Source organism: Diadema antillarum, unplaced genomic scaffold, assembly GCF_040938485.1.
Source record: "Diadema antillarum isolate AM-2024a unplaced genomic scaffold, OU_Dant_1.0 scf00000031, whole genome shotgun sequence".
Lineage (NCBI taxonomy): Eukaryota > Metazoa > Echinodermata > Echinoidea > Diadematoida > Diadematidae > Diadema > Diadema antillarum.
The window spans coordinates 845,018-858,474 of record NW_027270920.1 but is presented as its reverse complement, the minus strand read 5'-3'; the positions used below and the strand labels follow the sequence as shown (position 1 = coordinate 858,474).

At 36.2% G+C, this 13,457-nt stretch overlaps 1 protein-coding gene across 1 annotated transcript; it reads right to left on the bottom strand.

Annotated features, from left to right (window-relative positions):
- Window positions 1–3,881: 3,881 nt before the first annotated feature.
- LOC139741656 (uncharacterized) lies at window positions 3,882–12,338 on the bottom strand. Its single transcript, XM_071652239.1, has 6 exons — window positions 12,327–12,338; window positions 11,783–11,813; window positions 9,511–9,642; window positions 6,817–6,952; window positions 5,189–5,295; window positions 3,882–3,910 (listed from the first exon to the last, which is right to left on the bottom strand). Exons 1-6 carry the CDS (start codon window positions 12,336–12,338, stop codon window positions 3,882–3,884), a joined length of 447 nt encoding a protein of 148 aa, XP_071508340.1.
- Window positions 12,339–13,457: the final 1,119 nt, after the last annotated feature.

Below are 13,457 nucleotides of genomic sequence, written 5' to 3'. Positions count from 1 at the left end.
AGCTAATGAAAGGAATTCTGTGAACAGACATCACATCCGCATCTAACTGCGGAGCCCCAACGTCAGCGTTGGGACGCGCCTTGCGCCGCGGTCTCCGGGGCTAATCCGCACCATGCCGGCAGTCTACACTCACATGGATTTAAGCAGGTGGGACTGATCTCTAACGCTCTGTGATAAACGTCAAACCTAGCGCAAGCAGAGCACATACTAGTAATCACGCCATGAATTTCGATAATCTTTGCAACTTAACACTAAGATAGATGACGGCGCATGATATTACTCACTGCTTCAAAATACATGATATGCCGTGTAAATGATCAATAAGCACAAAAACTTACAATAGTCAGGGGGCGAATGCGCTTCGCCCAAATTGAAATTCGCGCTACAACCAAACTTGTACATTGTACATCGTTAGGATATTGAGGTCGAGTGGGGTAGCGGGTGTACGTGTATTGCAATATGCGTATCTAGCGCTTGCCGCCTGATAGTCTAGTAGCGGCGTAACGGTTTGTAAACATGCACAAGGCGCAGAGAGACGCCCGTTGATTCGCCCCAGACGCTATACAGTCCCAAAAGGTCCCCACCAATATTAGCTGAAAAGGGTTATTACTGTTACTAATATGGCCAATTTCTTTTGCAGTGGAAGCAAAGATCGTATGGTGTAAGTAGTATAGCTAGGCTTCACAACAGAGATACCCCAAACATCAAAGCCAGTTATTTAATCTTGTAAGGGGCCCTAGACAGTAGTGCCCTCATATGAGTTCTATTTAGCTGAAAAGAGTCAGAATTTTTCCATGTCACTAAAGAACTTGTCCAGGTCAATATATATATATATATATATATATATATATATATATATATGGGGAAATGTGCGGAGGGAAGGTTGTGGGAGAGGGAATAAAAGTAACGTACATACTGGAGAGGGTACTCGGTATGTGACATGGAAAAGTTCTTTAGTTTTATTATGTAGGTCTATTGTTTGGTGTGTTTTTTTAATGCATTAAACTAAGCTTGGTTGCCACCTATAGGCCTACAACTTTATGGGCAATTATTATTTTTTAATAGCTTGAGTTGCTTACTTTGATTTGATTTAATTTGATTTGATTTCATTTCATTTGTTGGTTTCTGCCATTATTTCTGTACATGCGAAAATGTTGCATTTCAACTTCATATTTCTTATTATGAAAATGAATAGAATTTCTTTTTTTTTTATAGTGGTAATCTATTGCTCCTAAACCATAATATTTCGGTTCAAAATTTGGAGTTCTTAAGAGCGACTGAAGATCTGAACTGTATAGGATACATTATCATAAAAAACAGATTCCACATAGCAATTTAGATATAGGAAAGACGAGTTTGAAATATCATTAATTTACACTAGATAGTATAGGTGTTCCAATACGGACGTAAATAATCATGAACCCTTGCGGGACGCCACAATAGGGCCTATAGGCAATACTTCAGAGTTGACAGATTCATAGCATAAATAATGCTTTCTATCTGACAAATACATGTAATCTTTAAACCACTTCACGATCTTGCTAATGAGTTGGTGCCCTGTGCAAATGTGGAATGGAATTTTCAGCAAACCATCATTGTTAGTCTTGATTCAGCATATAATTTTGTATCAACAAAAATAGTCTGTTACAGGCAAGCCTTTCTATAAGTTTAGAATAGCTAGGAAAATGGAGAAAGCATTTCCGCCATGTTTGTTGAATTATGGATCAGCAGTTGTGATCTTACAAATTGATTATAGTTTGTAGAGGGAGAATTGATGAAAACTCACACCTCAAGAATAGAGATAATAACTTGAAACAAGAGAGGAGCCCTCTTTTTTTTTTCTTTTTGCGTGTTGAAACAACTACAGTATAGCAATTTCACACACGTTCGGAAATATGCCAGTTGATAACGGCAAGCTACGAATATAAACATAACTGTACTAATCTGTGTCATTTCTACCACCAAAAAAAAAAAAAAAAAAATCGGTGCTCATCTCATCATGACCATTTGTCATGTTTGTGTGGCTTGACTTTATTGAAATTGCAATGTCAAGGATTTCACTGTAACCTGTCTGTTAAAAAAAAAAAATCAACTATGAATTCTCATTTGGCATGCCTATGTAGTCCTACTGCTCTAGATCTGTTTGTGTCATATTGTCTGTGTCCATTTTTTAGGCTGTTTAAAGGGGTGCACGTCACGAGACCGACACCCACGAGTCATACAGCCCAAGAGTCATACAGCTCACAAGTCATCAGCCCATGAGTTATACAGCTCACGAGTCATATACAGTCCTTTGTAACAGTTCGACACTAAGCTAACAAGGCCCACGAGACCGACACATTAAGCCCCATGCTATATATCTGTCGAACTCGTGGGCTGTTTTTACCTATAACGTGTCGAACTCACGGGCTTTATTTTGCTTAGTGTCGAACTCATGGGCTGTATGACTCGTGAGCTGTATGACTCATGGACCTGTTTTCAATGTCGAACTCGTGGGCTGTACGACTCGTGGGTGTCGGTCTAGTGGGATGACCCCCATATAGATGGGGGTAGGTCTCCGGCAGGAAGAAAAAAAGTCACTTACACACACACACACACACACACACACACACACACACACACACACATACACACGCGCGCACGCACACACACATTTTCTAAAATTTTATACGTATAATTATACAGAAACTATAGTACTCTTTATTTATTTCTTTGTTGCAGAGGTGTAGTTTTTATTAAAAGTGTTGATATGTTCTCAACTGGATGTAAACTGCCTCTTTTTGTTGTATGTTTTGGTTCAGATAATCTCTCTAATATAGGCATACTTTGTTTCCTGATCCCCTAGTGTTTGTGTTATGTGCATGTGTTTCAAGATTGGTATCTATAAGGCATTATTTATGAGCTCATGCATGTTGAGACTATAATATTTCATAATGTATGAGTTCCTAGGATATATTCCTTTATTTTTCTTATTCTTCATCATCTTCTTCTTCTTCTTTTCTTTTCTTTTCTTTTCTTTAGACCTGCCCTCTTGAGACATATTATCACCATGATCTCAAACGTGGAGACAATCCTAAATCTTTAAGGTCTTAGGTGGCTTATTGTGATAATGATAATAATTTTTTAACCGTTTAAAGTATAGTTTAATCTAGATCAACACTTAATGGAATTGGGCAAACTATTTTGAATAAGACTAATTCTTTTGTTGTTGTTTTTTCATGATTAAACAGAATTGCACAAACACACTAGGACAAGCATATACACACTCACACGACATATATACGATATATATTACATATCGTATTATAAGCACATACACACATACATGCACACACACACATCGTATCTCTTTCTCTTCTCGTTTCTTCTCCCTTGAAAGGGTAAAATCATAACACGTTTTGATAATCAGCTATGAATGTACAAAATGACTCGAGAGACTTATAGAATATTTATTAACGTGATCTCATAACAATGCATTCCCTATAGCAAACGTACAACCGACCTCTCATTTATACATTACTAGTATTCAGTAGCTTCCATAATCATGAGGAGGGAATGATTTTCACCAAGGTATGTAATGTTTTGAAAACTGAAAAGACCAAATAGCATTGCCGAAAGATCTTCTACGAAGATACGAAATAGTTTCTCTCAAAGAGACAATTCAAAGATTAAGAGAAATGTTGAGAATAGTACTTGTAAAAAGTAGTGAGAAATATTGCCAAAAAAGCCCATCAACTTTATTGGAAAGTAAAAACAGCGATGCTCCAAACTTCTGTGCACATTGTGGTATACTTTTGCTGGAGAAGTTTGAGAGTGCGAGGGCGCCATTTCCAGGTGGTCAAGACTCCTTTCGAGCTGTCTGCAGTTCACACAGCATGTCCTTACATGTCATTCATCATTGCTATAAACTCTGCAGGTAGAGAAATAAAATACAAGTAAAGCTGAGGAGTATAAACATCACACAGCTGATCAACATGAATCTCATCCTGTCAGTGCTAAATAGTTGAGCGAGTGACTCTTTGATATATACATTTTCCCCACACTGTTTGTTTGTTTGCTTGTTTGTTTGTTTGATTTGTTTGTTTGTTTGTTTGTTTGTTTGTTTCTCTGTTCGTCTTTGTGAATTTGCCTGAGTGACGACCAGTGATCAATGTGTGAAGGATCCGAATTCATGGGTATAAAAAGAGAAGAAAAGGGCTGAGACATAGGAAAGGAATAGTTAATCTATACAAACAGATCAGTGTCACACAACTTGAACCAAGAATGTGTATTATATTTAGACAGGTGGGTGAGTGTCAGTGATATTTTATCCTAAAATATGTAATTGACTATATTGTATAGTTCTGAAAATGTTAGCACGCAGGCTTCATTAAATCAAGTAACAAGCTGTTAATATTGCATACTATTCAAACTATTCAAATTTCTGATGTCATAAACAGCTAAATGATTAAATACAAATAACATGTATAAGCAGATAAGCCACATCTCAATGTAATATATATAATATATATATTATATACATATATAAATATATATATATACGTATATATATAAACATGTTATCAATCAATGGAATGGCCTCCTCGATGTTTTTCCCTTTCTAAAATCCAACTTGATCAACATTAAAGAGGAAATCCATCGCAAAAAAAAGAAATAAACTTCAAAAGAAAGAGAAAAAATATCTCCTACAGAACGATACAAAAATTACAGCAATCAGATAAGAAATAAGGAACATTTGGCCTTTTGAAATTTCACGTTTTTCCCAAAATATTTATTGACCAGTCCTTATGAATACACAAATGAGCTATGATGATGTCATACCCCAACAATCTTTCATGTATGTTACATATGAAATTCGGGTTTGTCTGTTTGTTTGTTTGTTTATTGATTTTTAGGTAGTACAAGAAGGAAGTAAATGTTCCCATACTTGTTCCCAGAAATTGTAAGAGCATGACATCGTCAACTCGCTAATTTGAATATTCATAGCGACTGATAAAGAGGTATATCTTCCGAAAAAAAAAGAGAAATTTCAAAATGTCATAACTTCCCTATTTTTTCTTTGAAAAGTGACAACTTTTGAATGGATCGTTCGATTTCCCCCAAACTTTCACTGATGTGTTCTACTAATATTGCTGCATTCACTCAATTTATATGTATATGAAGGTGGACTTGTCCTAAATGCACCTACCTAAGTAGTTTAATTTCCCATCAGCGTTCTTGTCGAAGTCAGCGATCAATTTCTTGATCTCGTCATCGGAGAAGATACCGTTCAGCCCCGCGCTCAGTTCAGCTTCCCTGTATAGCGATACACGGGAGTAATCAGCGGAGAAAGTTAGACCAAGGAGGTTCAAGAGAATGGAGTCACAACTGTCTTATTTCCTTTGAACCGATGCATGGTGTATGTGCCACACTGGATCTTCCGCGCAGACAGGAATACAATTGACAACTGGCAATTGCATAATCACCAGCCACTTTCATAAAGGGAGATATGTCTTTGTGATGGTAATTACTTTTCGCCATCCCTATACGTGATACCAGTGAGGTGGAACCCACCTCCGTGGTGAGTTTTCGCTACACGACAGGACGGGAAGACCGAGAATACGCGGAAGAGTTCTGTGGACAGTCACTCGGACTCCCGTCCCCATATCTAAGCAGTTTCGCTTTCCTGTTAGGACGGAGGCGTGGGGACAAGATCGCTGATTGGCTGGCTGGTTAGCTGGCTCACTCCTGCCCAGCATCGGGACCGAACGCTATTTTGGCCGAATACAGTACTCGTTTTCCCCAGGACGGGACATTTCTTGGATTTGATCATGCGCAGAAGCAAATTTTACACACGGCACGTTCAAATACCGGCTGCGTCGTGCTTGCGAAAACTCCCTATTATAATGGTAATATAAAGGACTAAAGAAGAACTGTGATCATAACTTTTGAAAACTATCAATTTTACTGAGTATACGGGTAGAGAGAGCAAGCCCTCGTGAATGTATGTATATTTTCACGTCTGATCAACAAAATTTTGTATCACCCTTTATTGACTCAAAATAACAGAAGTCGCATTTGTCGTGCAGTATCCATTCAGAAACATTTATTTATACACACGTGAATGCGTTGTTCGAGCAATGCAAAATATTCTAATTTGCTAGAAGGCTTTAAAAAAAAATCAAAGAAAAATAAATGGGTTTACTAAGGGTATACGTTTCAGGGGGCATACTCGTCGAAGGAAGCGAGGCTACCATCTATATATAGATAGTAGTGTATACACTAAATTGACTTAAAAGCGCAAGTGCCCCGCTAAGGGGCGAAAAATTTGCATGTTATAGTTATGAAATTGACAATTTTTAGACAAGAACAGTGCCTTTGTTGTGCTTTAAGTAATTAATTATGATATACAGGGACACAACCACACCCTCCCCCCCCCCCAAAAAAAAAAAAGGGGGGGCAGGCAAGTACCCTCTCGTGCCCCCTCCCCGTTTCCGACGCCCTTGAATACCACACCTACAGCGTGAAATAATTTTCAGACGCAGTCGACTACAAGTATTGTGAAGACAGTACGAACACACTGTTGGACGTTGTGTTCTTTCCAGCAGGGTTCGACTGAGCAGTATTTGATGACGAAAATTAATCATTACATCGCCAGTGTGTTCTTCTATAAATCAGTTGGCCCACAGGCGTTATAATTAGCACTATTTTGAATGATATTCCCTTTTTATTTGTGATTTCCTGGGTAATACAACGAGAAAAAGTGCTTATATTGTGACGCAAAATCGAAATGGAAAGAATATGCCGCGAAGAATATTATTGTTCTTGTATACGTACGTGATGAGGCCATTTCCGTCCTTGTCGTATTGCTTAAACATCTCCACAGCCCTGTCTCTTTGTCTCTCACTCATTGTCGTAGGTCTTATCTTCTCCATCATACAAAGGAATTCATCGAAGTCAATCATTTTGTTTCCTGTGAACAAAATATACAGATGAGAATAACCAATTCGAATGTGGTGCGGCGTTGAGTATGCATGAGAAACTTGATTTTTATACAAACCGGTGTGTGAAGGGCAATTCAATTTCAATTCAATGTACGTGCTCTTATTTCTATCCAGCAACAGCAGGTAATATAAATACAAAGTATCATACAAAGTATTAATAAATCATATTGTTAACATTATTTTGTAAGAAATACTAATCATGAAGTTTGATACAAATAGACAAACATTTTTTTTAAAGAAACAATATATACAGAGACCCCCCAAAAAAGAATTAAAATAAATAAATAGATAAAATAAATAAATAAATGTATGAACGGAAAAGAGTAATCTACTAAAAAGCAGAGCTTGAAATACGTGGAACCCCAAAAAAGATATATCAATATTATATTCAAAGATATTCATCCACAACAAGAACTTTTTTTTCATAACTGATGTAGTTAATGTAGATGATATATAGACTAACAAAAATATAAAAAGATTAATGTTACGGTACAGACACTTTACTGAGTCGCGTGTACCAAATGATATTGTGACAAAAACAACAATACAAGCAAGCGTACTACTGCTATAAAAAAAAAAGAAAGGAGAGAATTAACACGTAGACAGACAAAAGATGCAATGGTGTAAATAAAGAAGAACAAACAACAAGGTGAAATTACAACACAACGAAGGTCAAAGAGAAGGAGGAAGGGCTAGAGAAGGAAGGGGAGAGGTGTGTGGACACGCCTTGCACTCCATCCCCGAGACAGGTGAAATTCTAAGGTTTATACGTATTTTTTTTTTCAATTCAAATAGATTTATTGGGAATTTTCTGCATTGAACATAATTATATTACAATGAAATACAGTCATTCCTTCTTTTTGTTCGAAACAATAAAACACACAGTTTGTACATCCAAACTTAACTGAGATGTACATGTATAGAGATTAAAGAAAAGAATAAGAGAACACGTCTATTGGGAACCGCTCGGGACAAAGTGAATCAATGATCCGACGGAATTATGGTACATGACGTATTGGGAGTGTGAATGCAGAAGACTGTCGTCAAATAAGCATATAGCTTGAAGATACGACAGTCTTGAAAGAGAAGAAAAAAAGAAAATGCGCAAAACATGCATCATGTATGCATATCGAAAAAAAAAGGAAAAGAAAAAGGTACATATGTATTGATATTCGGTTATCTAGGCTTGTGTGTAAAAGGCAAACATGTTCTCGGTTTGTATTGAATTGAAGTAAATTCTGCATTGGTCCGGTATTGATAAGATATTAATGTGATTTGGGTAGGGCCTATAGCATATAGGCCTCATAAAGGGGACATGAAATGCATTCGATCGTCGAGTGGGACAGTATGTGCACCTATTTGGAAGAAATAATTATATCATGAAATTTGGGGGTAAATTATTACAGCTCTAATTACAAATAAGCAGGTCAAGCGGAAATAGATATAAATATATAGGGTCCTATTTTATCTGACAAATCTTACATTCAGAAAATATAATCACATTTATGTTCTCATTCATAGTTTTATGAATGGTTTTAAAAAAACAAAAATTCAAAGAGCAAACTAATTTATAACGTGTATCATACTGATTCTGTGTTCTCATTTCGTTCAATGCCATAAAATCGCATTCACAACGACAAACAACATTATACAATAACATGATACAATGGCGTGTCAAGTCTTACATAATGAAGCTTCCAAATGAAATCTGTTTTTAACACACACACACACACACACACACACACATATCCAACCCGCCCCTACATGTTTTCAGTCCTCAGTTTTAAGTTTCTACTCACACCTGAATAAATCTAACCTATACTTATACAATACAATAAATCCCAAAAACCAGCAACAACAACAACAACAAAAACAATCGCTAACTCTCAAATACAACTATAAGCAAAAAAAAAAAAAAAAATGCACCCTTCATTTTCAACATTCCACCATGGGCTCGTATCATGATCCCACTTTATTTGACAAATACAAGCTAACTGTTCCTTTTTTTTTTTCGCTACTTATTTTCTTCTTCTACTCTCCCTATTATTTCATTACGTCATTCAAATTGATATGTATAAATAATATCCCAACACATATTTTACAACTCCTCTAAATTCAATCTCTGAATAACAATTTGCCACAATTCTTGCACAATCCCCAACCCCCCCCCCCCCCAAAAAAAAAGAATCCGAATGATTTTATCTCAGTGGTCAGACTTTTTCGATTTCCTCACTGCATAACCATGATAACCCTACTCTTTGAAAATACGCAATAAGTCGTATGTATTTTTCATCAAAATAACATAATCCTTAAACATTTTCCCTATATTTATACAAACTTAATTTTACACATATGCATATTACACCCCTCCCGCACACATAAACGCACACACACACCTTCTTCGCTTGTCTGTGTTTACATTCGAAAAGAAAATTAATTATGTAAAATTTCACAGATTTCTTTATACATTCTGATAAAAAAAAAGTGAAACTTTTTGAATTAAGATGATTTTAATTGAATGACTCACCATCAGTATCTACCTCACGCAGCTGGCCTTCGTTGTACCTAAATCCGAGATCTACGACCAACTGCTGAAACTCTTTGACGTCAATCTTTCCACTGCCATCCTTGTCTGCCTTGTCAAAGGCCTTGCGATATTCTGCATGAAAGCAAGGTTTTGGACAAATAGATAACATGATAATCAAGATAATTTCGAATCAAATCAGCGGCCCAGATCAGAGGGTAGTCTCGAGGCTTTGTATGATTTTTATAGTTTCTCCTTCTTTCTTTTTTTTTCCCTGCTGCATTGCAGCTGGCTGGTATATCACATAGGAATTGTTGATCCATGTCTTTCATTTTTCGACACTTCCAGTGCATTTTCAATTGAAGCCGTAATAATAAAGCCATGTCACATTCACATTGTCACTCCTCTGTCAAAACTGCTATAGTGTGTAGCATGAGGTTACTTGTTCTCATTTTATTGAGAAGAATGTTCTATATAACCCCGAGTATTGATGGTCATTTTTCTTTTGTTTGACATTTAGCTGTACCCGTGCTCCTCATCCTGTTCTTCACACTAGGCTTTTGTTGGGACCTGCTTCGTTTTTTAGTATAGTTCCATCATATTTATCAATAGCATTCTTTTACTTTGATTGAAACTGACACATCGACCCCTGTCTACTGGTTGTATTTTTTTCTTTTACATATCCAAGCTGGACATTATGCATTATCATATTTTATTATTTCATGTATTCTCCATCGAGAAATAAGAGAACAAAATTGAAATTGAAATAATAGGACCAATGTAATGGAAATTTAAGTTGACTTATATCATAATCCATGACATCCTTCACATCACTTATGTGGCCAAATGAAAGTGTCCAAGTACGTTCCCTTATTTCTTAACAACTTTCTTATTATTTCTTTTCTTCAGAACATTTGGGTTACGCACGCACACACACACACACACACACACACAAACAAACAAACAAACAATTCCAAACTTGTTTTTAGCAACATTAATCGCAAACGTCTCAAATTATCAAGAATGGAACTAATTCGTTTTGCAATCAAGCCATTCATTTACTGATGTTATTTTATCATGACTGCAGTCGTCTCCTTGGAAACGTTGTCAGGATCGACTTTAAAGGAATGGTACAGTATTGATGGAGATGAGAATTGGGCTTTTAACTTTTTGCGAGATACCAAGAAAACATTCATGATGATATAGTACAGAGCGTGCCATTTTAAGAGGAATTCAAAGTTTATTTGATAAAAATCGGGTTTGGAATGATTGAAACATACAAAAACAAAGATAAACAAAGCGATCGTAATAAAGTGTGGGTCCCACACTTCATTAGAATCGCTCTTTTTTGGATATCTCAGCCATTTCAAAACTAATTTTCATCAAATAAACATTGTATTCGTCATAGAATTACATGCTCTTTCATATTTCATAGAAGGTTTCTCATTATTTCATCAAAAAAATGTTAGAGACCCGAAATTAGGTCTCAACCAAAACTGTACGATCCCTTTAAAGGGAAAAAACAACTCAAAATAAAAGTTAGTCTGATAAGAAGGAGTAAAATATTACGAGTTCCACGGTATAAAATCGGATGAAATATAAGAAAGTTATGACATTTTGAAGTTTGGCTATTTTGGGGAAACAGTTCTTGAACAGTCATCATGAATATGCAAATGGAAAAGTGAGCATGTCATTTCCTCACAACTTATCATCTATAGTTTGTTCATAAAATTTTGAAATATCCAGTTTTTCATTAAAACGCAGTTACGCCTGAGGCTCGAAACCTCCTATATCAAACTGATCACTATTCTGAAGTTATTCAAGCAGGCTAACGTCATGTTTCAGACTTCAATGACAAAGACATTGAATTTTCATATGTGTGTGTGTGTGTGTTTGTGACGGAAGAATGACTTGCAGACGTTGCAGTGATATATGTATACATATATATATTTTTTTTTGACACGATCAATAGAAAATTGTGAGGGTATGACATGGTTAGTTTACTCATTTGCATATTCATACCCACTGTACAAGAACTGTGTTGGAGAAATTATCAAAACTGCAAAATTTCGTAACTTTCTTATTTTTCATCCGATTTCAGTTACAATTTTTACCGTTGAACTTGTAAAATTGTACTCTGTTTTATCAGACTAGCTTATATTTGGAGTGGATTTCCTCTTTACCTGTTCATTGCTTTTACGGGTGCAGTCACTCGAAAAGACATTTTAGCAAGGTCTAATCAAAACATTGCAAGAATGCGATGTGGGCGTCATACCTTCGAGCTGGGCGTCTGACACTTGAGAAGCCTTTAAAGGAGAACGGATGGAGAAAAAGAGGGAGATTTTAGAGATGAGAGAATTTGAGATAAGAGAATGAGAAAAAAAAAAAAAATGAGGATTGGAGAGAGACGAGGGAGGGAGGGGAGAGGGAGAGAGAGAGAGAGAATTATCAAATTATTGTGATGGGTAATCACATAACTTTGAAACCGTTCCAAACTGCTGTTATTATTGCCATTATGGGTCCTAGAAAGGATTTGTCATAATAACATAGGCAAGTCAGGAGCCAATGTAACGGAAGTTTGAAAAGTGTAATTAAACAGCGGAATATAGACATTCAAAAATCAAGAAAAGGAGAACATTGTAACCATTCCATATCACGTCAATACATCAACAGCGCACGATAACACAATGTGATAACACCTCACCATAATAGTTGAAGGATATTTAATGAAATTGACATAATGGATTATTCGTTATTCAAAATTTCAGTCCTAATGCTGAGGCCTTAAGCACAGAAATAACAAAAGAATATATACAGACCAAAAAGCCCATGGTCTCCGCACACATAGGCCTATACTTGTTTAATTAAGGACAATTCTTGACATAAGCATAATTATGATACGTAACATCACATCAGAGCTGGGTCATTCGAATAGAGAAATCAAATGTGAACCAATCAAGTTTTTGAGATTCATGTATGTTGCTTCGTAAATGGATCCATTGATTGCATAATTTTCTCCCTTACAAAATGCAGCTCACTGAACAACATGTGAGTAATCTTGTATCAAATATTTATGGAAATTTCAATTTCAGGCTGTAATCTTGAATACCTCAAAATCAGCGAGGAATCAATCGTTATATCATCCTAATTTGGAATCAGCATTCTTAGAATAAGGTAATAAGGAAATAATAGGAATTTCACATTTTGGCGGCCATTTGAATATCTCTAAACCCTCAAGGATTCGAGAATTCCGTCATCCAGATTCGGATTCAGCACCCTCGAAATAGGGCTAATCTATCCAAGAAAAAGAAAAAGAAAGGAAAAATGAAAAGAAAGGAAACGAAAACGAAAACATCTAACGGACGGCAAAATAAGGCTCAGTCCAACTTATATTCTTGCAACCTCTCCGATTTCGTGAGTGCACTTCTTGTATAGATTCACTGGCTTCAATGAACAAGGAATGATAATGCGTTATAGGCTACTGCAGGGGCATGGAGAAGCAGCAAAATGTGTAACCATGTCGACATCTGGAGTGACTATCTACCTATAGCCTTGGTTGATTATTCCACTGGAGACTATTATGTACATCAGAAATTCTCGCACCGAATTAAAAAAAACACAGCTTTTTCGGTTAGAGTTAAGAAATAAAAAGGAAGGTTGGTGAAGAGAGGGGATTATAGGAGCGATGATACGCAACGAGTCAGTCAAATCGGAATGGTCTGCTTGAGATTTAACAGTTCAATGCCTAGAAAATCTCTATTTTTATCTAACCTATATAGGCTGTCGTATTTTGTAAGTCCGCGTTACTTGTGTTCACCACTATAAAGGTCTAGAAATGGTACAAAACAGTATTTGATAGAATTTAAGGGCTGTTATTATATTTTGTAATCAATATCCGATCATTCGGTTGAAAACCAACAAATTTTCAATGGACACATTTCATTTGACCT